Below are 27,877 nucleotides of genomic sequence, written 5' to 3' on the forward strand. Positions count from 1 at the left end.
TCAGGCGCAGCTGGGGCGGGGTTACAAAGAGTGTTCTCTGCAAGTGAGGTTTCAGCGACTAGACTGAAACATTAGAGTCCACAAAAAATTACAGCTCTAGAAGTTTAACATTTATAAGCTTATCTGTCTGTTCTTTTAAGGTAACTACTATGGGACGCCCAAACCACCTGCAGAGCCAAGTCCTGTGCAGCCGGACTTGGTGGACCAAGTCTTGTTTGATGAGGAATTTGACACCGAAGTCCAACGAAAGCGCACAACCTCAGTCAGTAAGATGGACAGGAAGGACAGTGCAGCCCCAGAGGAGGAGGATGAGGAAGAGAGGCCACCAATGGTCAATGGACAAGCTGGTGAGCCACAAATTCCTGTCAGTGTAAAGTAGGGTTGACTAAAGTGTAGCGATTGTTTTTTATTGGCCCTTGGCATATGCTAAAAATAGAATTAATTCATTAGTAATAGAATATATTATTAGATATTACACTAATTTACACATCTTTAAATTGAGATGTGGATGTTTTGTTCAGATAGCTTTGCATATATTGTCCTACGTTGGATGGGTTTTACCATTTTTGATGTACAAATTGCATCAAAGTGGCCTCCCTGTGTTCTTCAATTTTATGTATGCGGCCCTCGCTGGAAAAGGTCTGGACACCCCTGATGTAAAGTGTCAAAATCTTACCCAGTGTTTGAAATGGAGGGCTTTCGATAGAAATGCAATCTAAAGGAAATGATAACACAAATGTGGACACCCTGGAAGGTAACGAGGCAAGCACTAGTCATTTGCTGCCCTGTTTAGATTGCATCTATAGGAGGTTTGCTATATGAGAGACCTGCTGGCATAAGCAGGGATGGACAAGTGTTAAAAGGTAATTGAGCATGTAGCTGGTCATTCCATTTTGCAAGTTACACATCATCAGTGTAGCCCTGGGCGGTTAGGACGGTAATGTTGAGCCCAACCAAGGGAAAAAAAACATCATTAATGAGAATGCACAAGAAAAAGCAGATAGGAGACAAAATGTATCTTAGAATCCTGCTCCAGTCTCAGGCCAATGAGGATACGTCATTTACTGAGACTATGAGTGTCGAAGCCTCGATGTGTTTGGTTTAAAAATAAGGCCCAAAAGTCAGCAAAACGCTTGTCTTGTCATATTACATCTTCATGAAAGATGCTGATAAGCAAACCGAGCAATCAATGACCGGATGAAGCCACACAGATGAAAACCTGCGGATAAAAGCCTCACTCACACATGATACTAACAGAGTTGGGATGTGGCGCTCACGGCTGGGCTGGAGCATTGGTCCGATCTGCCATTGCCCGCGAGGCAGATCCCAGTATATCACTGCTGACATGTAAATTCTATGGCAATTGCTATGCTCTTCTCTGTGTACTCTCTCTGCGTCCTCCTTCTCTCTCTCTCTCTCTCTCTCTCTCTCTCTCTCTCTCTCTCTCTCTGTACGCTTTCCCCTTTTGCTTGGATGAAAGCATCCAGCCAGTGTGAAAAGAAAGACCAACTCAAGCAGCATCAGGGCACCATGCAAGGAGCCCAGAGAAGGTCCAATGGTTCCACATTCTCACCTCCTATCTCCTTTTCTTTCTACCACATCCCATACCCCTATTCCCAACCCATTCCCCTCTCTGTCTCCGTGCCTGTGTCCCTGGCGGCATGCCGGGCTGCAGCAGACCACATGGACAAGGCGGAGTGGAGGAGGACGGTGCCTAGCTACAACCAGTCAGCTGGGGCCATGGACCCGCGAGCATGGAGCGCAATGACACAGGACGATAATCAGGAGCCCCTTCCAAAGAACTGGGAGATGGCCTACACAGAGACTGGAATGGTCTATTTTATAGAGTGAGTAGCCTTAACACTGCCTGGTTGTGGTCCAGTTACTCTCCCATGGCATGAGCTCCCAGCAGTGTCCTGACTCCTAACTTATCCTCTCCTAATTCTTCTCAATTGTTCTCCTGGTACTCACTCAGTACTTTATTTACAACACAATAAGCCATCTGAGTTCTGGCCAAACACTCCTGCATCAAACTGTTGAAGGTATCTGCAGGCTCAGCAGTTTTTCTTTTATTTGCCCTGCGGTGGATGTCTGTGGAGGTTTTTTTGGCTGATGCTAAAAGCAGCAGACCCGTATCAGTTGACCGAGCCAGGTACTGCGGCTCACTTTTCAATCGACAAAAGGTGAACTGTAGTGTGCATCCCCCCCACTCCACTTATTTCCTGCTGCTCTTTCACTTGTGCCTGAAAGTGTCCTGGGAGTTTACAATCACAACTGCATTTTGAATTAGTGATGGGAATGTTGCCTCTTTTAAGGAAGCTGGTTCTTTTGGTCCAGTCCCTTTTAAAAGAGTCGCTTTTTCGAATCCCAAATTGCTCTTGAGATTTTTATGTTGCTTAAATTGATGAATTAACAAAATGCATGTAAAATTTATTTGTAATGCAGAATATAAAATAATTACATACAATTTGAACTATTTATATGGATGTATTTATATGATCAACATGGAACAGATTGTTCCAAGAACAAATTATGAAATACAGAAACAAAGACCTCACCTATGGTCATGAGCTTTATGTAGTGACCGAAAGGACAAGGTTGCGGCGGGTACAATCGGCCAAAATGAGTTTTCTCCATAGGGTGGGTGGGATCTCCCTTAGATATAAGGAAAGAAGCACTGTCATCCGAGACAAACCCGGAGTAGAACCGCTGCCCCTCCACATTGAGAGGAGCCAGATGAGGTCGTCCACCGGCAGGAGCTGGACGAAGTAGCGAGGGAGCGGGAAGTCTGGGCTTCCCTGCTTAGGCTGCTGGCCCCTCGACCCGACCCCAAACAAGCAGCAAAAGATGGATGGATGGATGGATGGTTGGAAAAACAAAGACTCTTCCTAATCAGACCAAAAGGTCCAATATGATTATATGTATTATTTGTACATTTCCAACTATTTACAGTGGAAAAAACACAGCCTCACCAAAATAATTACACAACAAAATACACAGTACATTGAAATGTACAAAACTAAAAGACAAAGCAGCATTCAGGTGACAGTTTATGCTAGTCTGTAAAGAATATTGCCATTCAGAAACACAAAGTGCCTCAGCTTTTGTTTCCTGCTGCTCATTTTCCTCATCTTTCCAGTGTGTAGCCTCAAATTATGTAGCAACGTTCTATCAAGAGTTGCAACAATGGAATGATGGTTAATCGATTACCTACCCGGTAGTTAATCGACAACTATTTTGGTAATCGATGAATCGTTTTTTGATTTAAATATGTAAATATCCTCTGATTTCAGCTTCTCAAATGTGAATATTTTTTTTATTTCCTTGGTCATCCGTGAAAGCAGACCTATTATCTTTGTGTTTTAGCCAAAACTAGATATTCACGCAAGCGGCAACCTAGTGTTTGTGCACTTATTTGCTCTGTCAGTTCAAATCTTCTATTTCTGAATAAAGAGGCGCAAATTTAAAATATGTTTTGACCATGCATGTGCGGCTTTAACGGAAAAACAGATGAGAGGGATAAAAAAATGACAACTCATTCACCTCAAAGAGCCGGCTCCAGTCGTTCACGTGAAAGACTCTAAGAGTGGGCTCGTTCACGAGCAACCCACTATTGTTTGGAATATGTTGTATTATGCCTCAAGATTTGTTTTAATCAAAATGATCTTTTTACAATGAGCCTTTAATTCATTCAGCTTAAAAGAGCTGGTGAAATTGCTCCTGTGTGACGTGATGTTGCAAATTTTGTCTTTGCGCAGCCATAACAGCAAAACCACAACCTGGCTGGATCCACGGCTTGCCAAGAAGGCCAAGGCTCCTGAGAAATGCGAGGAAGGAGGTGAGACACTATTTGGCAGGTCGTTTTAACGCTGAGGCTTCATTTTGGCTTCAAACAATTCACTCCCTTGCCTTGCTGAGGGGCGCGCCGGCTAACAGACGGTGAATAAATAGCTGAATGAGCATGTTCACAGTTGTATCAATGCTCTGCTCCCGCTAATGGCTTGTGGGATACATGCAAAGAGCATATCAGCGCACCGTATAACACCAGACAATTTCTCCAAGGCCTCTCTTGCATCTGTTTGTAACACAGTAACAGGATCTTGAGATGGAGCTCACGTACGCACTAGCTGAAACAAAGGCTATTATTTTTCTAGCTGTGTAACAACTCAGCATTTCTCTCTTCTGTCACTCTTTACTTCATCTCTCAATTGAAGACACAGCAAATAAAACAGTCCATCTATTCTCAAGAACAGCACATTTTTGTTCCTTTGTAGTGAGTTTCTCTCTGTTTCATTCCCCCTAGAGTTGCCCTACGGCTGGGAGAGGATCGAGGACCCACAGTACGGCACCTACTATGTAGAGTGAGTAAACGTCTAAGCGAAAGAGGCACCTAGAGGGGCTAAAGCTAAAGATGGAGGTGTTAGAGGATGTGACGCAGTGTGTGATTGATAAAGTGAAAAGACTGTAATCATCAGCAATCTTATTTTTAGGATAAAGGCAAAGGCACAGACATGTTGGCTCTCCTGTAGAAGATGTGATGCGAGGCTATGGCCCGCACTGTACTGTAGTTTCCCACAGCCCCTCGAAGCAGCAAATACAACAGACAATTAAAGTGTTGGGGCCCTGCATGGGAAACAAAAGCGAGATTCCTTTCTGATCAAGAGTACAAATAGAGCTCAATGTTTCATTTTGCTCCCATTACTGTGGACAAAGAGGCGTAGGGGGAGGATCAGTGTGTCTGTTTATGCAAGAGGGTCAATGAGAGGTTGCATCTCCCGTGTCTCTGTTGCTTTGCCTGCTCGACTATGTGACGTCTCATCATTTTCTAAACGTGAGCTGCAGTGATGGCGGAATGGGAGTGAGGACAGATAGCGGAGGAGGAAGTGAGGGCCTTCACAGAAAGGGTAGCAATGTGTATGAGTCACGCACAGGAAGAACATGTAGCATGTTTCATTTTATGTTTTGGCACACGTAGGCACCATCGGGGTCTCAGCAGGTGGCTGCTTTTGTGCAAGTCCCAAGGTACCATTTCAAGCCATTACTGCTACCACACGCAGGAGCAAATGCTTTTGTGGAGTTAATCATTTTCAACCAAACTTCAACCAAGATCTGTTAATAAGACAGGTTTTATTCAAATGTATATTCAGAGGTCGATTTTTTACAACTTTTAACGTATTTGAGCCTAGAAGAGATTACACACCTTGACAATCTAGTGGTATTGCTATGTTATTAGAATTACACTAGCTCCTCGCTATTCACTGTGTTACCTTCGAAGATCATTCGCAAACAATTTTTCTACACTCCAATACAGTCTGCTGGCTCCTCCCCCTCCAAACCATCCTGCTAGCATGACGTTGACGTTCTCCTCCGATTTTCCATCAACATTTGCAATAAAAGTGACTTGTAATTATTAGATTCGATTCATCTCCAGAACCCTGCCTGTCTCTTCAATTGGCGTCTAGCTAGCAAGCTAAAGAAGAAGGCGTTCCTCCAAGCCACGTTTACATAATCCACACTGCTTGCCTGTTGTAAATACAGTAACGATTTATGATCATATATTAACTTGTGTTCACCCCGCTGCAAGTTTTAACGTTGGGTTGTAAAAATGTTGACTGTTGAAGCCAGCGCTTCCGAGGCCACACGGGGCGCTGCCATCTTGCAGTGACCTCATGTTGTTACATCGTGCATGTATGCTTTACTGTAAGCTGTACAGTACTGCACCTGGTTCTCTGTAGCTACTCTGGCTTCTTGCAAACCATGTAGGTCATGTTCACGGAAGACTGTGAATTGATTGTGGGTGGTTGTTGGTCCCTGTGTCAATCATGTGACTGACTGGTGATCAGTCCAGGTTGTACCGTGGTTCTCACCCACAGGGACTGCGGCTAAATGGTTGCATTTTGCGACTAAGATTTGAGACTCGATGAGGTTCATTTTGTCTTCTCACAGAATGAATGTTCAATTTCTTATGTTCAGATCAACTTTTTTAAAGGTATGTTGAGTGGAAATTTTACCGTGACATGTTTTGACTGTCATCTGCAGTCTTCTAAGTGTTTGTCTAAACGTAAGAAACTGAACATTCATAAGAGTTGAGACATTGCAAGTCAATTTTTCATCTACTCGCGCATGAGCGACCAGATAAACGTGTGCGTCCTGTATTGCATTGCCAAAGGATGCACTTTTGTCTCTTATTACTGTGAGAATGGAAAAATAGTCTGTAAAATGTGGAGTCAATTGACGACAGCTTGTCACAGGCTAAGCCTGTCGATGCCAGCGTGTGTGATCGCTCACCTTTCAATCACATTGCCGTTCGACTTTTCTGGCATCTTTGGTCACACTTTGCCTGGCTGTCACTCACTGGCGACAGCAAGCTCGCTAGTTTTCCACCTGGCCTTTGGTCTTCGGACTCCAAATGTGACTTTTGTATCTCAGTGACATTTTGCCTTTAAATATGAGCAATGCAGATAGTTTGGAGCTCATTTTTGTCCCATGGGTGGGAATCTACAAGTAGAGATCACATTTATGAGGTACGTGCTTACTTACTTAAGTGTCACTTAACGACCTCTTGTTGCGTGTCTAAGTTGTTTAAGATAAACACGTCGTGTATCCAGCTTTAAGATAGTGACGTCATCACAGGGGTCTCCAACAGGTAGCTCGTGAACTAGCAGTAGCTTTCCAGCTGATGTTGAGTAGCTCACTAAAAAAGCTCACGTGTCCTTTTTTTTTTGTCGAAGTAGCTGTCGAAGTGCTGGAAGTTATACCAGTTGATTTGCAGATTTTATTTGATTATTATTGAATATTTTTTGTTCAGCCCAGTAGTTGATAGTAATGTGCAAAATGAGCTAATTTGCCAAGCGACATTAATGCCAAAAGAAGAAGAATGGAGATGAACACCAAAGAAGAAGAAGACGGTACGATGCGTGTGAGAGCAGGCGGCGAATGGCCACTGTGATTGGCTTATGTCTGTAAAGAGGGCGGAATTATAATGTAGAGTTATAATATATTGTTCGAGTTATAATGTATATAATGCCACATAGAGGCCTTCCAGAAGCTAGGCACAGAAACTAGATGGTTAAAGAAGACAGTTTTATTTATTATTCAAGGATTTAACAGTAATACAGTGAAAATGAGAGGAAATGTGAATATTTACTTTGCAGGTCGATTTCTGTGTGCACTCCTACATTTTCTGCTTGCACTCCTAAAATTTTAAGTTTGGGGCCACTGTGCTCCTGGTAAAAAAAAAGGTTAGTCTGGAGCCCTGGTCACCCTAAAGTCAGTTTTGATAGAATCCAGCTTCCCTGTCGACCTGAACAGGAAAAGTAGTATAGGAAATGGATTGATGTATAGATAGATGTACAGTAAGTGCTTCTTTCATACTACATTTTCAGGAGTTCAGTCCAGATTCTCTTTTGAAAATCTAATATGTCACCCATAACAGTGTCCACAAGGCAACCCAGTCAGCTGCAGATCTGATTCCACGGTTAAAACCACAGTTCTAAGTCTCTTGCAGGGTGTTATTTTCAAGTGGCAAGTAGGAGACTGTTTAGTAAGCAGCCTTGAACAGACAGTGCTTTTGTCTTTTGGAACCTGCCGCCATAATCCAAGGCTATGTGCAAGTGTTACATGTGTAAACAGGCAGGTACGGTTCAGTTGTAGTGTGTCAGAGCAGTTGCATGTTCAATGGTACGCTGTCACTTAGGCAGGCAAATCACCAGTTTGCATGACAAGCACAAAAAAAGGTCCAAACTCCTGCAATAGCAGCAATATAGCTATGTGCTGCCTCCATGAGGACAAATTGGAAGAAACATTTTTCAACCATGCGAAGTTGGTTACTGTTACTTTCTGTACCCTCTTCCAGCCACATCAACCAGAAGACTCAGTTTGAGAATCCAGTGATGGAAGCAAAGCGGAAGGTGAGCGTTGAGATGCCAGCTGCAGTATCCTCGGCAACAGCCACACCATCAGGTGAGCACAGCTATGTCTTCTGAAAATGCCTGCGGAAACACTATTATACTGGCTAATTGAATAAAGATTGTTCAGGCATTTCCAATTTATTTTCCCATTTGGATCTCAGGGATTTTATGTTTAATTAACAGTTAATTTTGTTAAAGTTATTTGTAGTTTTTAGGAAAATGTGTTGCTAGCAGCCTATAGAATTCAAAGAAAATGTGCTTATCCGGGCACTGTTCAGCTCTTTTGCCGTCTCATCCCTCCTGCTTAGATGTTCTTAGTGGACAGGCTGCTGATTAACACCCCACAGCCTCTAAAGCAACGAGAGTCAACTTCAATAATACAGTAGCTCTTCACTGGGCAGCAGAATTCATCTTGGCAGGCAGATATGAAATTCTGAGGGCTGTTTTTACGTAGTCCCAATCAGTTGCAGCAGTTAAAATCGATGTGTGATCATAAATTGAGTTTCCAGTGGGTTATCTGTTCATCATTTGCCGCCTTAAGTGAACGCTGCTGCTCTGTGACAATTTGAAGGGTGTTCTTGTGATGTGAATGAAAATGCTTATTATCTCTGTGCACATGAAATACAAGAACATGAAGTATTCTAGTATTATCAGTAGCCGCTGTCTCTGTAGTCTGGAGATGAAATAGCATTTGTTTGTGTCCCGCCAACCTCTGCTTTCACACCTCCACCTTCACGCCCTTGTTAATGAGAATGAATAACAAGTAGTGTGCTCGTGAAAGTAAAGTGGCTTCTGAACCGTGTTCTGGCAGGGCAGCCAACCTGACTTATCAGGCAAAACACGAAGAGAAGCACAACACTACACTCCACCATAATTATACCACTGACAATCCTGCCTGACATTTTATATAATCACTTCACCCCTGAGACGTCAGACTGTCCCTCAGAGGCCCACAGTTTAATTACCACCATGTAAACATGATTTGGGTGTATCATCCACCCCTCCCCCATCTGTTCATGGCTATATTCACGGCCATTGTACAAGAAGCCATGCCTTGCTTGCCCCTTGCTTATTTGATAAATCATCTTATCTATAAATTCTATAGAGAGAGAGACTAGAAAATGTTGATCATACTATGCATGTGCTTCATTTTTTTCCCCGAGTGGTCATGTTGCAATCGTAGCACAATTACACAGAAAATCATCAGAAAAGGTAGGGGCTTCTATATCTTCTTCACACGAGCTTGATATTCCGCTACCTACTATGAGCGTGGGAAATATGAGGGGCGAATGTGACAAGTGACACAGCGAATAGCAAATAGATTTTCAGTGAATTTTCCTCTTTCTGTCATGTCTTGTCTCATCCTGTCGTATTGCAGGGATTTCACACAAGCATGCACACGCACATGCTGCCTACACTTTCCATCCTTTGTTGCAGTCGGCCACTGTACATACTCTCTTGTAACAGAGACTTCTTGTTACTTTGCAATGCTTTGCATGCAGAGAAAACTTAGAATGCTTAGAATGTAAGTGTACAAACATGTAATTTGCATGTAAGTGCGTGCATTACATGCTGCGAATAAACTACCCGCACATAATTTCACCGCATGAGTGAAGACGGATGGCAGTTTTCTTTGTGTCTCAGGAAAATTGACACATCAGCAAAAGTATATGTGACATATTAATCGTTTTTAAATCTGTGAACTTGCAAGAGGTGACTCTTCACTTACCTTTTCTGTAAATGGCATAAATGCAATGTTTATACTATTTGCTCCTGCTGCAGAGGAGTCTGGTCAGGGAGTGTGGGGCTTCACACGAGACCCATCTCAGCTACAGGGCTCTCTCGTTCAGACTGCACTTCGAAAAAGCCCCCAGGGCTTTGGCTTCACCATCATCGGAGGAGACCGCCCAGACGAGTTTCTTCAGGTCAAAAATGTCCTGCCTGATGGGCCTGCCGCACACGACAAGAAGATTGCCTCAGGTAAGAGTCCTCCCATACGACACTTCAGTATTTTGATGGACAAGTCAAAGAGGCCAAGAGGAATTCATAAAAACGCAGCGAATACATTGCCTTAGTCCCTCATCCTAAATAGACCTGGCTTTCTTACCGATATGCGATTATATTGATACTGTCCAGCACTTAATTTCTGATACCGATATGAACCTATACCGATATAGGCAGCAGCTCTTCTCTCAAACTAATGTCAGGTCACATCTCGTGTAATGCATGAACACTTTATGCATCTTTAACTGTAATGCCACTGGATGCATTTCACAAATAAACACTGCAAAATAACAAACACTGCAATATGCAATGGAAGTTATAGAAAAAGTGCCATATTTATTTTAAACATTTTGTCTCAAAAAAGTAAATTAAAATATCATGAGTCAACTAAAATAACATGTCTTACTATCAACAAGTAAGACAGGTTAGTCTTAAATAAATTCACAAATAAGAATTCAGTGAAATAGTGCTGGTAACTACCGTAAATTCCAGTGTATAAGCCGCTACTTTTTTCTTCAACTTTGAACCCTGCGGCTTATACAGCGGCGCGGCTCAGTTATGGTTAAATTCTAATGCTTGTGACATCTACTTTACTTCAGAACTACTACTAATTATTTAAACACTGTGCCGCTCGCGAGTCAGGGCGGAAATGATAGCTCTTTCTTTGGCAGGAGCCAATCACGAGCTATCAGGGCACTCACAACGAGCTTGTCAACACAAAGGAAGTTCAGTGGTCAGTATATACAGTATACCAGCGTAACAACATGTCTGACTCACAGTGTCATCTTTCAAACAACACTTTACGAACAGCACTAAATTCATTATACAGCAACTTAATCAAAAGCTGTATATAGAAATATACAAACATGTCCCAATATGAGTTAAAAAAAATTTTAAACCCAAGATCTTAAAGTTTTCCCATAAAGCATTGCATCTGAGCAATGCATTCATTGGGGCACTGCAATGAGTTAGCTTTGCTCTGGCCTTTGGGTCCTCTGGCTCCCTCTGGTGGTCAGAAGCAGCATTGCAGTACCATTTTCTATGCTTTCTATACTCCTCCAATGAAATGGTTTTCTCAAACAAAATGTATTATGGGAACACTTTGCAAACTAAAATGTTTGTTTTTTTTATATTAAACTCGTATTGATACATGTTTCTATATTTTAGTGTTAATTGCTGTGTGACGAGTTTAATGTTGTTTGTAAGATGAAAACCATGACTCAGACAGTTAAGTTGAGTAATGACCTCATGCAGTTACCAATGGGTTGACAAGCTGACTGGTCCTCACGTACTCGTGTGTGCTACAGTATGCCACTTCATGATGTGGACTTATACACCGGTGAAGAACAAATCTGTTTTTTCCTCTAAATGTATCGGGTGCGGCTTATACACCGTTGTGGCTTCTGTTTGGCACAAGCATCCAAATAAAAGCAAAGTGCAAAGTATGAAACTCTGGGCCAATACAATTAGTGAAATAATAAACTGGGTTCATACAGCACATCACGTATGAACAAAGCATGAATGAAATATTATATTACAAGTATTAAAGGAAGATGCCTTTCTCCCCTCTCACATCACCAGCGCTTTCATTGCAAATTACACGTTCGGTCGAATTTGGCTTATTTTTTCAAAATAAGCGTCACATGACTGTACGTGTATTCATCAAAGAGGATGACAATTCTTACGACAGTTCTTACGACAATTATGCGCGTGTCTTTCAAACTCCTGATACAAATTATGATGGCAATTATGATGACTTATTTAATACCCATGTTACATAACTATGACACTAGGTGGTTGTTCAAAGTAAGTAAATGGTAAAGGGAGTAGACAACAGAAAGTACTACGACGACTATTCGAATGATTGTAGAATAGAAGACCGGAGAGTCCATTGCTATGTAACAACTACTATTGTTTCTAAGTTACAAACTGTGTATTAATAAGTAGTAATTTGATGCTATTCCTCTTTGATTCGAAGGTTATCCACTTAACCTGTGCTACTGTAAATTGTTGTGGTGTGAAATAAAACTCAATCAAATCTACTGTTCAGTTAATAAAGTGTCCTCTGCGATCCTCTCGGCCTTTTCAAGTTCAGGCTGGTGAGAGTCCCAAAAGACCTAACATTAACATTACATATTTAAAATCCAAAGGCAAAACTTGGAAATAATCCCACAACGCTGACATACTGATCTAGCAAGCTTATTGTTGTGTGGAGCAGGTCATCACTCACATGCTGAGAAGAAAATGGTACCCATGAACCGATATGTCTACCGATATGTCTACCAATGCCAATATTAATAATTTTGGTTGCTATCCAAAAATAAGATAACTTCTTTGCCTCAGCCTCTCTATTGTAGTTCAACATCTAAGCAAGTCAACAAATTGCAAACTCAAGATGCTTTAAGTAGCTGGTGTCAAAGGTCTTACCTCTGTGCCAGTCACATTATCAACTCCCTGTTTAATTGTCAAAGCATGAATCTGTCTGATCTGCTTGTTAAAGGTTGTGTCATACCTGTTTTTTTGTTTTTACATACTGTATACTGAGTGTTTGCATGCCACTCTGTGACACTGAGATTCACAAGGCAGGTTTATGTAGCCCGAGCACACACAAACAAACCTATTTGGACAGGGATTGCAAAGCTGTCTCTTTGCTGTGAATGTCACATTGCATGATAACACAGAGACAAATGTTGTGTGGAGAGGATCTAAAAATAAAACAATTCTGTCAATAAATAACGTGTGGGGTTTATGGTTCATGCTGACATTTTATACTCACTCGTTTGTGTCAAACGTATTGCATCCGCACAGTTTTGTATTCTTCAAACGCTGAAAAATGTGCGTGCGTGAAAGGTTTGTTATTATTATCATTGTTATTACCGTTATTATGCTGCATGTGTTATCTTTGCAATGTCAGGATTATACAGTACTTCAATTCAAATCTAATCCTTGAAACACACATTTATCAGTGTGGTTTCCAGAGATGGAAGTCACGTGACATGTGTTAATCACCAACGCATTACATGTTTTCAAGATCCTAAAAAGTTCCCTTTCCCTTTTTTCCCCCCACCCCGGTGGGGTCTTGCAACTGCAGTATGTCACCTGACTTTTAAAGTGAATTGATGTGACTTTTTGACCATAAAATGTTCTAGGTTAACTGGAGACTCTAAATTGTCCATAGGTGTGAATGTTAAAGTGAATGGTTGTTTGTCTGCATGTGCCCTTTGACTGAATAGCAACCATTCTGGGGTGTACTCCACCTCTCGCCACAAGTCAGCTTGGATAGGCTCCAGCTCGCGCTCGGTCCTGAACTGTATAGGCAGTAGAAAATGAATGAAGGAATGATCTCATTTGGTTGTAAAGCTGTGATGTATTTTTCATTTTAAGGATGTTAAGCTCACAGTATTTATGCAGTATGTACGCTTGCTGCCTCATACCCCTAGGGCTAATAAACCTGCTTCGATAGGGAAACCTGATCTGTGTTTGTTAGAAAATAGTATTGATTGCGTGGGCAGGTCGAGGCTAGTGAGTCAATATAGCTGGAGCTCCGAACTGATAAGTCAGCCATGTCCTCCTCCTACCCCCTTGTCCAACCTGACATGCGGCATGTATGTGATGGTCTTAGCACTGAAAGGATTCTCTCTTCCAGGTGATGTGATTGTGGACATCAACAGGACGTGTGTGCTGGGGAAGACGCATGCTGATGTGGTGCAGATGTTCCAGTCCATCCCTATCAACCAGTATGTGGACATGGTCCTGTGCCGTGGTTACCCGCTACCCGAAGACTCTGGGAGTGGCGAAGAAACTTCCAAGGACACATGCTCTTCTCCTGCTGCTTCCACGCCTCAGGACCCTTATCACAAAGTCCAGGATGTAGGAACTCTGCCCAGGCAGACTGCCGCTGCACCTCCCATGGCAAATGGGGGGCGCCATTACCACTATCATCATTCACACCACCATCACCACCCCCCTTCTCACACCCACAACCAGGATGGCCCAGATCCCACGCTGCTCCAGCCTGAGCTCATAAGCGTGCCCTTAGTGAAAGGCCCTGGAGGTTTTGGCTTTGCCATTGCTGACTGTCCGCTGGGCCAAAAGGTGAAGATGATTCTCGACGCACAGTGGTGCCGTGGCTTGCTGAAGGGGGATGTCATTAAGGAGATTAACAGACAGAATGTGCAGACGTTGAGTCACTCACAAGTGGTGGACATCCTCAAAGACTTGCCAGTAGGCAGTGAGGTCAACGTGCTGGTGCTCCGCGGAGGTGAGTTGACTCGTAGCATTTTTGAATGACAAAAACTTTGTGAGCGCTCACTGAGTTGGCTACATATCTGGAAAATTGAATTACACTGTCTGATGTGGTTATTTGAATCCCCATTTCGCGTCCATCCATTTTATAAATAAATGACAAAGACAACACAAATCGTTTTTGTGATAAAGATGAAAACACTTGAAGCATAAATCAACAGAATTGCATTGGGTTAGTGTTCCTGGCCACTTGTTGCTAGGCAGAATTTATGGCGCACTATCATCTGTGCCCCTAAGCCCATTGAAATGAGTAGTATATGCCACCCACACAATAGGATAAATTACTCCCCAAGGATTAAAACACAATTTTATTGATGCACTTATTTGATTACTGCTCTGTATTAAATATAAAATGTACAGTATTGGTTAAAGCAGGGGTCGGCAACGTTTACCATCAAAATAGCCATCTTGCCCGCTTTTCCAGTAAAGAAAAATAGTCCAGAACCGCAAAACATGACATAACTTATGAACTTTAAAATGTTACAGTTACAGCAACAGAATTAAACTACCAGAAGTGCAGAGTGCATGTAGGCCTACTTTGATATAATTAAAACACTGAGCTATGTAGGCCTTTTTGAGTCGTTCCCAAATTTGTGTAAAATTGGGGTCAAATATTTAAAAAAAAATTACAAAAAAAAAACTATTTTTGAAAATGCACATTTGCTCCACTTTTATGTAAAAAATAAAAAATAAGTCATCGAGCTCGGCGAAGGGAGCCGCAACAAGGAGGCTGGAGAGCTGCAACCGGCTCCGGAGCCGCAGGTTGCCGACCCCTGGTTGTTAAACATTTGGACACAGTTGCTCATGCTATAAATGAAAAGGTGTGTTTTGTTTGGTTCTGTTTTGTTATGGGAGTCTGTGATAGAAAATTATATATGTTCTCCAAGATGCTTGTGAAACAGCAGGGGTCCAAAGTCATGTAGGTACATGCTTCTGTCTCTATACCAGTGATTTTCCTTTCTGCTAGTTAGTGATCACTTTGCAGGTGTGACATTCTATCAACCGCCATACCGTTATGCAGTTATCTCATTTAAGGGATAGCGATTTTATTAATACCTTAGTCACTGACTTACCTTTCCATATTGCAAAGTCATCAATGGGGATTTAAAGACAGGAGAGTACGGTGGATCCTCGGTTAGCATCATTAACCCGTTCCTTAAGGTTTGACTCAAACTGAAACGTACTCTAACCGAATCCATTTTTCCCCGTAATAAATCATATAAATAAATCCAATTAAGCCATTACAGACACCCAAAAATGTTAACACAAGTCACTTTTTTATAGTTTTCAAATGCAGTAAACAATTTGTAATGCATGTAAATGACGAATGAAAGTCATAAATTGAACATTTAACGTAACTTTACCCCGTGAAAACTTGATTGTTGACCAAGATGGCAATGACAAGCAGAGACTCTGTTAGTTAGCAAAGAAGTACAGAACTACAGAGACTACAACCGGTGATATGTCAAAGACAGGCAACAGACCTGGGTTACAATGACTTGGTTCCGGTTTCCATCCCAACAGCAAAGGCTAATAGGCTGCTAACAGGGATGTTTTGTGATATAAACGCAGTTGGACACACGCAGTGTGTTAATAACATGACAAGACACTCTCCATATTGTGCGCGACCTGTAAAATCTTTGTGAACCAAGGCGGCCTTCTTGCATAAATTTTCGACAAACACGAAACATGCTAACCATGCTGTAGGCTAAGTGAGGTTCGACTGTATTTGTAACGTATGTTGTTCAGTCTTCGTAATGATCCGTTCAAAACTCTTTTATTTAAAAAGAGGAACATGAGTCAGAGGCATTCAAGAAAGAAAATAGACGCATCGTGGAGTCTGTTGGTAACAAAATTACTTGGCACACGGGGCCTTTCTGGTGCTGAATAAAACAGTTTCATGCGTCAACACTGCAACATGTGACTGCAGCATCCAAGCAGGGAGAATGTCATGCTTAGTCATATGGCGAGCTGCAGTGTGACAGCGCACAAAGGTGGCGCTCGCTGTGATTCATTTGCTGCTTGATAGAAAGACTAGTGGTCCATTAGGGAATTTTAGCCTTCTACTCACTATGCCTTGACGCAGAAGTGTTCTGTCATTCAGGCTGTGCTGCAGTTGCACAGTAGTGTACATTCAATAGATCAGGGCTGCACATTGACTGTACAAGTAGTACAGTAGTTGATATGCAACTTTCTACTAAGAAATAATTGAGTAGTTTGACTTGTCGAGATTGTGGAAGCTGGAGAAACAATGCTACTAGGTTAGGTTCTTCCAGAGAGGAACATATTTTCCCACGCTGTAAGGGTCACCTTTGCCAATGCTGGAGCTTCCATTACACTATGGGAGAATACTGCCTCCTACTGGTTGTATCACATTAAGGCTACAGTTATCTATATTAGCCATCTCTATCTGTATTCACAGTAGACGTTACTGTCATATGCTGGAACAACTGTCCTATTTTAGGATATATCTGGTGGCTAACATCAAAGGTCATTTCATTAGATGAATGTTCCTTGCCATTGTTGTGCTTTGTCCAATTTGAGTCAAATTAGGCATTCTCTCATTTTTACTGGCCAGGATTGTCAACCACCTATTTGAAAGTTCTGTCTGTCAGAGGTTCAAATTCTCAACCAATTTTCCTCACAAAAATGGCTTCACGGGAAAGATGCACTAGTCAGCAAGATAGTGTTCCACTGCGGATTGTCGTGAGAGTAATGAAAGCGCTTTGCCAATACAACAGGACGTTGTGAATACAAACACAGTACATGTACTGCTGTAATTATCAAATGTCTTTACCTTTTCCTCTCTGCTTCTAGGTCAGACATCACCTGTGAAATCTTTGAAACCGGTAAGTCGATACACATGTATTTTTAGTCAGAAACTCATACTTAAGAAAATGGATGATAAAGTACTTTGAGAATGATCAACTTTTTGAAACCAGCGCGCACTTTGGTTGCATTTGTGTTGCCATGGTAACTTCTAGGCGACGCTCATATCATTATTTACATTCTATACATCCATGTGACTGGAAGAACGTTTGCGTAAAGCTCAACCAAACCTATTTTAGAAAAATACCGTAGAAGACAGTTCAGACCACAAGCACTTAAATGGGCAAACAAAACAAGCAAGCGGACTGAGGCCACATAGGTCATGAAAGATTTCACAAATAACGCGTTAACAATGGTAACTAATTTATTGCATTAATTACTTTACATTTTTAGCGTTTGAAAGCTAGCACTTAGCCCTTCCATCGGCACAACTTTACCACTAAAACTTCGTAAAAGGAGCTTCGTTTACTCTTATCCAGTAGCAAATATATGTACATTTTCACATCCACAATAAGCATCAAAGTCTGCCCTTTATTTTGATACTAAGATCATCTGTGCAGACCTTGCAGAAGCAGAGACAAATGTATTTATTTTGGATATGTCTTTTTTTCTGCCAAGCTCAAGCCCAGTGTTTAGGGGTTAAATAAAGAGTATACTTGCTGCAAGCAACAGCCAGTGCATGCGTAAGGTGTCCGCTTTATTATTCATGCAGTGAGCTCTAGACAGGCTCTGATTTACAAAGAAGTATGCTGCTTTCTGACAAACAGCGACTTTAGCATCCCCTGTGCTCAGATATTCAAGAGGATCAAGAGGATGCCTTATTTAACAGCTTGTTCCTGCATTTTTCCTCCGTGCTGCACTCTTAAAATAGCAAGAGCTGAAGCAGCAACAGGGTGGGTCATACTGATTTATTGATTCAGTGCGGAATGTTTGGTTGCACTTTGGTGTGTAGTCACTGAGGCTTCCTACTGTTGACATAGATCACATTGTTAGATCATGTATATTGCACAGTTTATTTAAAACAATCCTATCTGATTCCTCTGTTCCAGTGCACGGCGCCGACGTCTCAGCCCGCTTCCCAGCATGCATCACAACCAACATTCCCACCTGCGTCCCAGCCTGCCCCTCAGCACACACCTCACCACACCCACCACACCCACCCTTCCCCTGTCACACAATTGCAGCAACCAGAGTTAAACAACAGCACTGAGACCCTCAGTCATGCAGAGGTGTCCCCCAATCCGCTCTCCTTTCCTGCCAACACCATGCGCTCATCTTCTCCCAAACCAGACGCTTCGGAACTCTACCTCAAGTCCAAGGCCATGTTGGATAGCCAGCGTACGTGTGCAAATATCTTTTGTCACATGTATCAATTACTTAAAGCCTATTTAAATCTCTTTGTCTGGGCATAAAGTTCCACAGTAAGGATATTTTAGGACATTTTAACATCTTATGTTCACATCCTAATTAACTTCAATAACACAAACACTCCTCGAGCAAGCGATACCCAGTTTTGAGGGTTACAAACTCAAAACTCGGTACTTGGATGATAATATCTAAAAGTGTTGTTGTAGTTGCTACTTTCATGGAAATTTGATGGCTCTCTGAAATCAGGTGTCAGCAAGTAAAGCTTTCCATTGCATATTTACTGTATGGACCGTATTGTGCCAAATAACCTTTTTCGTATCGAATGAAGAAACTACAAATACATTTTTGTGAAGGGAATGTGCTGTGATTGTTTTAGATTAGTGAGTTTCTGCCAAACTGCTTTTTCTGAATGTAATGTTTCTTTGCAGCTGCAAACACCAAGGACCTGGATGTGTTCATTAAGAGAAATCAAGAGTCAGGCTTTGGCTTCAGAGTCCTTGGAGGCGAGGGGCCTGAGCAACCGGTAAGCAGAAGATCAGACCTTATTTGATGACAAATTAGTGTTTGTATGTGTCCATTTGCTGCAGGTTGAAAGGGGAAAATGCATGTATTCATCTTTCTAATAATTCGTCTTCTGTCCGCAGGTGTATATCGGTGCCATCGTCCCGCTGGGTGCAGCTGAGAAGGACGGACGCCTGCGGGCGGGTGATGAGCTGCTCTGTATAGATGGTGTGCCAGTGAAGGGCAAATCCCACAAACAAGTACTAGAATTGATGACAAATGCTGCTCGCAATGGCCAGGTCATGCTTACAGTCCGCAGGAAACTGTCACATTCAGGTGGGTCGTGAAGTGCATTCTTAGAGAACATAATTCTGCCAAGTATTATGGGAAAGGGAGAGTTTATTTACAATCTGCCTCAAATTTGTCTCTATCGCTCTAAATCACCAGGAAATATTAAGTGTTTTTCCTGTAATGTCACTAACAAATAGCAAACAAATCTCAGCAGTCGTCGCTGTTAAAGAGTGCATCAGGTCGCATTTTCATTCATTTGAACGAAATTTTCATTTCAACTAACTACTTAAAAGGGATTATGTATGTTTAAAAAGTTGTACTTTGTTCTACATGATGTGGAAGCTCCGTATCATGAGGTCAGTGTGTTTTTAGGATATCCCTGGTTTCATTTCAATGCAGCTCCTAAATGTGGTGGAGCCCCTGACCGATCTCAACAGAGTAGGCGTGGTCGGAAAAAGACGCTGTGGAATCCGAGCATGTCGGCCAAGAGGAGAAGAATGCAGATTTAGCATGCACACAATTTGAGATTTATAGAGTATTTCATTAAAAGAAACTTACTATAATGTCCCACTGGGATACAATATGATTTTAAAATGAAAAGAGCAGGATGAGGCCCCATTAAGGAGAAGCACGTTGGACAGAGCACTCCTCTCTCTCGTCATGCTTTTACCACCGCAAATGGTCAATATATTCAAAGTGTAAACTAGCCAAGCTTCTTTCTAAGCATGTGTCTGTATACATGTCAGACGGTGGCGGCGGAAGGGAAGAGGAGGGCGGGCAGCAGCCCCTGCAGGTAGCACCAGCTGTTTTCAGCAGCTCCCCTAAGACACCTCGAGGGGAAGCACTGAAGGCCGCCCATCCTTCTCGACAGGAGTCCTTCGATGTCACGCTGCAGCGCAAAGACAACGAAGGCTTCGGCTTTGTCATCCTCACCTCTAAGAACAAGCCCCCACCTGGAGGTTAGGTTATTATGCAAACGTGTGTTTTGAGGCACAGGAAAGGAAACAGCAGCATGCTGTGGTTGGCTAGTTGAGCGTCGTGTCTGAGAAACTGTGTTACTAGCATCAACTAGTGAAATAATATTCAAAATCTATGATTAAAATAGCTGCAAATCAATGTGATACTTGTGTAATTGTTGCAGTGCTATTAACAACTGGATGTCGTTCATTTCAGTAATACCTCACAAGATTGGCCGCATCATTGAAGGCAGCCCTACAGACCGTATGGGTCAGATGAAGGTGGGTGATCGAATCTCTGCGGTCAACGGTCAGTCCATCATGGAGCTGTCACACAATGACATCGTCCAGCTCATCAAGGAAGCTGGCACATCTGTTACTCTCACTGTCGTACCTGAAGACGGTATGTATGTACAGTTCAGCAAAACACAACACACACGACACCCCTCGTGTCATTTTGAACATGATTGTGACCTTTGCTCTTACAGACAGTGCACCTCCGTCCACAACAAACTCAGCCAAGCAGAGTCCATCAATGCAGCATAAAGCTGTTGGCCAGCAGCCTCCCAACTATGCAGACAGGTACAGTACACCACTGGATGAAACTGCAATAGAAATTGGAGGAAAATTAATCCAAATTAGGTCCAGTCTTCTGAGATCAGCTGCACTGTGGCCCACACACACACACACACACACACACACATACACACACACGCACACACACACATAAGGAAAATCCCCTGCAGTCACTGCTTGAATGGTGGAGCAAAGAAAAAAAGATTACAAGGCAGTCAGGCTTCTTTTCATGTGGCACTTTTTAATCCTCTCTTTCCTCTCTGCCTCACCTGCTCAGCATTCAATTTCTGCCCATTTAGCTCTACATGAGCACCACTAAGAAAGTCTAAACTCCTTCTAGTAAATCATTGCACCAACCGCTGCAAAACAAGTCACACTGCGCTGACGTGAAGCGCTGAACTAACAAAATAGCACAGCTCTTTGGAGCATTTAATAGAACTTTGACACCACAATCTACATGTGTAAAAGGGTTTATAGCTATAACAATAGTTAGAACCAATGTTCCTATTTCTATTATATAACAGGCTGGCAAGATGTTCAGTTAGTTTCTAAAATGGAATTATAGGAACCTCTGGTGGTGCTCTGCAGTATTGCGGGTTGTACAAAAAAAAAAACTATTTATTTTACAAAAAAATTCATCCATCCACCCCTTTTCTATGCTGCTTGTCCTCACTCGGGTCGCAGGTATGCTGTTGCCAATACCGGCTGTCACTCTGGACTGGTCACCAGCCAATTGCAGAGCACTATTTTTTTTATTTACAAGAATAATAAATGGATGAATTCTACAAAAAATATTTTTAAGTTAAAGTTATTTTAACACAACATTACAAGTGTATGACATAGTTATAAAATATAAAATATATATCCAGTATATAATATAGAATGAATATTTGTGCCTTGTGGTTGGAAGGATTTCATGTTAAAGGGATTTTCCCAAATGAAAACAATCGTGAGGCAGATGTTAGGGTGCACCTAAAATAAAATGATGGGGTTGGTAGATGCCGTATACTTCCTGGAGAAGGTGCATTTAAACTTTTGACTAAATTGCATAAATAAAACTTCAGTAATTTTGATAAAAATGTATTACATTATTATAATACTCCGTGCATAACTACATTTATGTTTGATGTCATATTTTCATGGTGTTTATTGTCTTGGATCAGGAATGGTGACATGGGAACACTCAGCCCGTCAGGCTTCAAGCAGGTAAGACTGCCTTTGTAATTGTTTGCATTGTCTTCTCTTTTGTTGGATACCTACCATTCATTTTGATGCCTGCTCTTGTTCAAATCTGTGCCAAAAGGACTGTTTTGTGGTGGAACTGGACCGTAGCCAGAGGGGCTTTGGCTTCAGTCTGAGGGGAGGTAAAGAGTACAACATGGGCTTGTTCATTCTGCGCCTGGCCGAGGACGGGCCTGCACTCAAAGATGGACGGATACATGTGAGTTTTTGCCATTTGTACAAAAATGAGTAGGACTCCAAATTCTCCCGCCAGACCAAACTACATGCTAATATGCTTTGCAGGTCGGCGATCAGATTGTAGAGATAAACGGTGAGGCCACCCAGGGCATCACCCACACACGAGCCATCGAGCTGATCCAAGCGGGAGGCAATAAAGTTCATCTGTTGCTCCGACCCGGCCAGGGTTTAGTTCCCGATCACAGTGAGTGACTCCCGACAAGCACATGCACACACCCAACCATGCACATAAAGTAGCTGTAGTGTTCAGTATTTTCCATATGCTTCTTGTTCTCATGCATGTGTTGCAAGCTTTTCTCTCTCAGCTCTTATATCTTGAGCCCTCTCTCTCTCTCTCTCTCTCTATCTCTCTCTCATGCGCTTATCTGACTTGCCTTCTCTGTTTTCTGCATCGGCACGGCTGTCTGTTTCTATTTATCTCTTCCTCCTATAGGTCTGAGCTCTTCTTCCACCCTGTGCTTCTACATGAAACCAGAGCATCACTAAAGGCCTCACTGCTTTTCTTGGTCTGTCCCTAAATAACTGTGGTAAAACCTTGTGCTCCTCTCCTTCTTTCCAAGTGATCCATCTGCTGTCAGATTTAAGTGTTGTTTTCTGCTCTTTCCTATCACCCAACATCAAAATGGTAGACCAGTGACAGCACATGTAATTAGTTTGAGTACTTGGAGGGCTAAACCAAAGCAGTGAGTCCTAGAAGAAAAAAACAGACCTGCAGGAGTTATGAAGTTGTTATTTTGGATGCCACTGAACACATGACTTGCCCTGAGGGGGAGTCAAGTTGTAAGCAACGGCGATTAGGATCTAAACCCTTGTACTGGCATTCATTTATTATTATTTACTATAATGTGCAAATATCTTTGGCCACCATTCAATTTGTTGATTTTGCAATTTATAATTTATATTGAAGTTGGTGAAACGCAGACCAGTTAGCAGGCTACTTCCTGGTTTAAGTAGAACGACAGGTGGGTTGTGCATTTGAAGTGAAGTGGTGTAAATAATGTGTTTATGTGCACCTTTTATCCACGTAAAAGCACACCAAAATCTATGGGCTCTTTCTTGGCTAATACAACACCTAACTGTCTTTTGCAACACCTAAATGTCTCTCCCGTGTGTGTGTGCGTGTGTGTTCACTGGCATTGATCTCTTGCTACAAAATCAAATAAGGATCACTTTCTATGAGTTGTTGCTCCTAGAAATCTAAAAACGTCAGCAAATCCTTGTCTCTCTGCTGCGTGCACAGCCACAGCTGTGCACCTATCTGGTCAACTTAGGGCAAAACTGAAGTGGCCGTAGCCACCTGTGCAATGAGGCAGTAAGTGCTGTACAGTACTTATCTCTACTAAGCTAAACTTTGGTGCTATACAGAAAGCCAAGCATGTTTTGTACAAATATGAGGATACTGCATGTTTATTTTCTCTTTAATGTGCAAAATACTCCCAGTAGAGGATCGTGTTAGTTTGGCAGCTTGCTTACTCTTCACTGCTTGTTCCCCAGGTTCTAAGGACAAAGTAACCATTCCGACCTCAAGCTTCCCCAAGCATTCTGTAACTGATGGGCCATTGTCACCTCCAGCCTCTCCATCCTCTGTCTCCATCTCTACCTCGGAAATGTCCCCCGCCTCACCCCCCGTAACCACCCCTGATGAGTTTTCCACTGTAGTAGGGTCTGTTGGATCACCGAACACTGGTTGGGAGCATGCACGTCAACCAAACAGAGTAAGAGGGCAGCAGGTTTCAGTCAAGCGCACCACCAGCCCCGGGACCCACACAAGGAAAACAAGCAGGAGTGACTCCAAGGCTACCAGTCCGAAGAGAGCCACTGAAAGCAAGGCAGATCATGTCGACAGCTCCCAGAGCCCCAGAAAAAAAGAGCGGGGATCGTTGGAAGATATGAGCAGGGATAGAAAGCACGAAGGCCAGAGAGATCGTCGCTCCTCCAGCCCCAGGAAGAGCTCCAAGAGGGAACAAGAGGAGCCCCAAAGCCCGAGACGCCCAGCAGGCCAGCAGCCCCCGGCAGAAGGGAGAAGACACAAGGATGAAGACGCGGCTTACTTGCAGGACAGAGCGGCTGCAGAGAGCGATCGTCACAAGAAAGGAAAACGGGCTGAACAAGAGATAGTGCCACAAAAGGGGCACATGCAAAGGGAGAGGTCAGGATCAGATGCTGATACGATGGGCCGCAGGAGCGCAAGAGAGAAGGACAGTAGGTCCCACAGGATTCCTGAAGATGTGAATAAAATGGACCCCAGGGGGTCCAGCAGTAGCATCCAGGACCCCAGCTACAATGGGAACTCCACCACCAAGAAGGCTCCCATCACACCTGGCCCATGGAAGGTTCCCAGTTCCAGTAAGATCCAGTCCCAGGTGGACACAGCATAGAAAGCAGAATATTTTTTGACATGGCCTGCCATTTCTTTTCACCGAGCTTACCCGGTTCAGATTGGCAGGAGGCTGTTGTCTGCTCCGTCATGCCGTGTTTGATGTTTGAGCAAGCCTATAACAGGCGTTCCCGCGTGTGACTCGGGTTTGAAGGAATGCCATTCACTGTGAGACTTGGATGAAGGACCTGTTTTGGTTTTTTTTGTCACTGTGAAGGTTCGAGGCGCATTCTTACATGGGATGTCTGTCTGTTGAAGATGTGTTCATGTCGTTGGATAAATCATTTGAATTTTTTTTTTTTTTTTTACAACATGATTAGATTCATGAGCTGACTGCCTTCATACACATCTGAGGTTTAGACTCTGATGATCTTATCAGCGTGTCGACAAGCTTTTGTGGCGCTTTCGACACACCACTCAGCAGACCGGACACTTGTGCTTATCGTTCTTGTGTTTGTGTTAATAATAACAATAATAATGTAATTTATTGAAATTATAACTGTCAGTAGTAGACACGCATTTCATGAGTCATGTCTTAAAGATAGAAAGAGAATGTGTAGATAACATCACAGTTCATCAAGAGCAAAGGCCTTAGCAATTGAAAAAAATCTATACTTGGTCGAGCTGCCTAAATTTGGGGGGGTTTCCTTTGCATATCCTCTACCAAATTTCATGAAAGTCACATTGGATTGAGAGTGTGAATGCCTCTACAAAATACAACGGAAGGAACTGTGATAAAATTGTCCTAAAATGCGATCAACAGATACAGCTCTGTAGGTTCTACCACAGTAAGAACTGCACAATCTATACACTCTATTTCTATGATTTTGTGGTCTGTGACGGTCCGCTTTATACGGCTCTGTGTTTTAGGTCATGTGGCTATTGTGTGCTGTTTCATATTGCTGTAGCATTGACTTACTATACTCAGTCTGAGCATTACTTATCAAAGCGTTTACTGACACGGACTTTTGATGGGACGTTGATTGTGAGACGTGAAATCCTTCGGCATTCTTAAACAGACGCTATCACCCCCAAAAAATATGGCAACAGAAACCTTTTGTGGTCATCTCATGTTTCTCATATCTTGTTGGTGCACTAGCAGTCTCAACTGATATTCCTCAAAACTACAATAATTGGGATTCAGAGTCTGACCAAGCATCCTTTTCATTTCAGTGATCAAAAGCTATTAGCGGTATCTCAGGTCAAAGTTCACATCAAATTGGTAGGTCTGATCTTCCAAATTGTCTTAAGTCTAAACAAGAATATTTGACACAATACATGGTGGTGTGTGGGCAAAGGTGAAATTATACAGTCATTGTTTTTACCATACAGGCCGCACGGTGGTCTAGTGGTTAGCATGTTGGCCACACAGTCACAGTCTGGAGATCGGGAAGACCTGGGTTTGATTCTCCCTTTCTGGGCATTTCTGTGTGGAGTTTGCATGTTCTCCCCGTGCGTGTGTGGGTTTTCTCCAGGTACTCCAGTTTTCTCCCACATTCCAAAAACATGCAGGTGAGGTTAATTGGCGACTCTAAATTGTCCATAGGTATGAATGTGTGAGTGTGAATGGTTGTTTGTCTGTATGTGCTCTGCGATTGGCTGGCGACCAGTCCAGGGTGTACCCCGCCTGTCGCCCGAAGTATGCTGGGATAGGCTCCAGCACGCCCCCCGCGGCCCTAATGAGGCATAGAAAATGGATGGGATGGATGTTTTCACAGTTATCAGTGTATCGTAAAAGAATATTATCACAGAATCAGGTTGATTACAATTCAATAAGGTGTTAGCGGTTTGGTGACGCCACTGTTTTTGTGCGGTGTGAAAATGACTGGGTGTCATAAAGGAAGTCGTTCATAGCCCGTATTTTTAAAATAACCTTTTTTTGGGATGACCTGCACTGATATTGCTGTTTTAGAGCACAGTAATGTCTTTTATTCACATGCTTGTTTCCATGTGAAGCATCAGACTGCCTGTAGAAGTATGTATGGAAAAAAACAGTCTTGAGACACCGCTTGCTATTTTTTGTCCACTTTGTTGAAATGATTGACCACTGTACTGTTTACTGTGCATTCCATTATCATGTATGATACTGTGGCCTTGCATTGCTCCAAAACGTATAAGAAAATATGTAGTTTTAACATCACAGTTAGTTGTAAATGTTTCTGACTTGTACAGCACCTGTATAAAAATTCATGCAGAAAAACAATCCTCTGTAAATTGTTTCATTATTTTTTTATTAAGGGAACTGACATGAAAATATATCAAATTGGTGAAAATAAATAATCTCGCATTCTGATCATGCACTGATAAATAAAGGTTTACTGAATAAACAAGACCGTGTGTTTCAATGTGTGGACTGCTGCGGGAAAGATTTGAAATTTAAAGTCAGAACGTAAAACACAAAATATAATCTGCGAGGCAGAAGGGTAATTAGAAAGTATTGGTAACAAAATGTGTTCAGTATGCTCTGTGTCACCTTTGTGGCCAGCTGCGTCAAAAACTTAACATTATGAATTATTGTGGCCGCTAGGGGTCGCCAAAACCAATTACTGTAGAGGATTTTTTCTTCCCCTTTTCTTTTTCGCAATGACGTCACATTTTCAGAAGTGCGAACGTGAGCGGCTGCACGCAGGCATTTGAGTAGAAACTCGAACTCCCATGATGCATTTCGACGTCTACAGACTACAACGGCCCAAAGATGCGCGTGCCGAGCATGCGCAAAGTGCAACGGTGCACTAGAAGGAATTAACCGACGACAGGACTTCAAAGGTGTTCGCCAGGTGCTTTAAATACGTGCTAATATGGCAGAACCAGCCGAATCACTTCCACTCAAAGTAGGTGCAAATACGGTGCATCAGTTTTCTCCATTGTGCAAACATGTGAGAAAAAAGAAGCGGCAGTTGTCACAATGCGATGAAAAGCGAGCGACAGAGGAGAAGAAAGTGAAGCTCCATCACCTTGTCCAGCAACACCACCATTCTCGTCCTCACAGCGCCGTTGAGCATTTCCAGCACAGCAGCCATCATCATCATCCTCATCATCATCGCAGCCACAGTCTCACCAAGAAGAACCTGCCTCCTCCTCCTCCTCCTCCTCGTCAAGGAAGCTTGTGTTCTGAAGCACCTGCCATGTTCACTTTTAACCCTCACAAACAATCTAAGTGCAATGAAACGAAAACAAGGGACAGCTCCATGAGGATGAAGATGGAAAACGCCTTTGCAAAGGTGGGATATGTCAAGAACCATAAAGGTGAGTTGCTGTGTTTCTTTAACTTTTTACTTCAT

The 27,877-nt window shown here is 42.6% G+C and overlaps 2 protein-coding genes across 9 annotated transcripts in view; both read left to right on the forward strand.

Annotated features, from left to right (window-relative positions):
- Positions 1–24,938, forward strand: part of magi3a (membrane associated guanylate kinase, WW and PDZ domain containing 3a) — a 106,442-nt gene extending 81,504 nt beyond the window's left edge. The window contains exons 4-22 of one of the 6 annotated variants that reach the window (XM_054787606.1): positions 141–347; positions 1,676–1,847; positions 3,759–3,838; positions 4,304–4,361; positions 7,856–7,962; positions 9,693–9,890; positions 13,561–14,175; positions 17,037–17,068; positions 18,098–18,386; positions 18,845–18,939; positions 19,061–19,253; positions 19,955–20,167; positions 20,382–20,567; positions 20,653–20,746; positions 21,904–21,946; positions 22,044–22,181; positions 22,265–22,403; positions 22,653–22,725; positions 23,714–23,861. In XM_054787606.1, coding sequence (XP_054643581.1) covers positions 141–347; positions 1,676–1,847; positions 3,759–3,838; positions 4,304–4,361; positions 7,856–7,962; positions 9,693–9,890; positions 13,561–14,175; positions 17,037–17,068; positions 18,098–18,386; positions 18,845–18,939; positions 19,061–19,253; positions 19,955–20,167; positions 20,382–20,567; positions 20,653–20,746; positions 21,904–21,946; positions 22,044–22,181; positions 22,265–22,403; positions 22,653–22,705 — 2,912 coding nt within the window. In that variant the 3' untranslated portion in view covers positions 22,706–22,725; positions 23,714–23,861. Of the gene's footprint in view, positions 1–140; positions 348–1,675; positions 1,848–3,758; positions 3,839–4,303; positions 4,362–7,855; positions 7,963–9,692; positions 9,891–13,560; positions 14,176–17,036; positions 17,069–18,097; positions 18,387–18,844; positions 18,940–19,060; positions 19,254–19,954; positions 20,168–20,381; positions 20,568–20,652; positions 20,747–21,903; positions 21,947–22,043; positions 22,182–22,264; positions 22,404–22,652 lie in introns of all 6 variants that reach the window. The other 5 variants (XM_054787615.1, XM_054787579.1, XM_054787596.1 and 2 more) reach the window with 5 other exon arrangements.
- Positions 24,939–25,102: 164 nt separating this feature from the next.
- Positions 25,103–27,877, forward strand: part of LOC129187875 (lysine-specific demethylase 9) — a 29,470-nt gene continuing 26,695 nt past the window's right edge. For all 3 annotated transcript variants that reach the window (XM_054787654.1, XM_054787661.1, XM_054787671.1), the window contains exon 1: positions 25,103–27,842. In XM_054787654.1, the coding sequence (XP_054643629.1) occupies positions 27,395–27,842 (448 nt within the window). In that variant the 5' untranslated portion in view covers positions 25,103–27,394. The remainder of the gene's footprint in view (positions 27,843–27,877) is intronic.

This window comes from Dunckerocampus dactyliophorus, chromosome 1, assembly GCF_027744805.1.
Source record: "Dunckerocampus dactyliophorus isolate RoL2022-P2 chromosome 1, RoL_Ddac_1.1, whole genome shotgun sequence".
NCBI classification, from domain to species: domain Eukaryota; kingdom Metazoa; phylum Chordata; class Actinopteri; order Syngnathiformes; family Syngnathidae; genus Dunckerocampus; species Dunckerocampus dactyliophorus.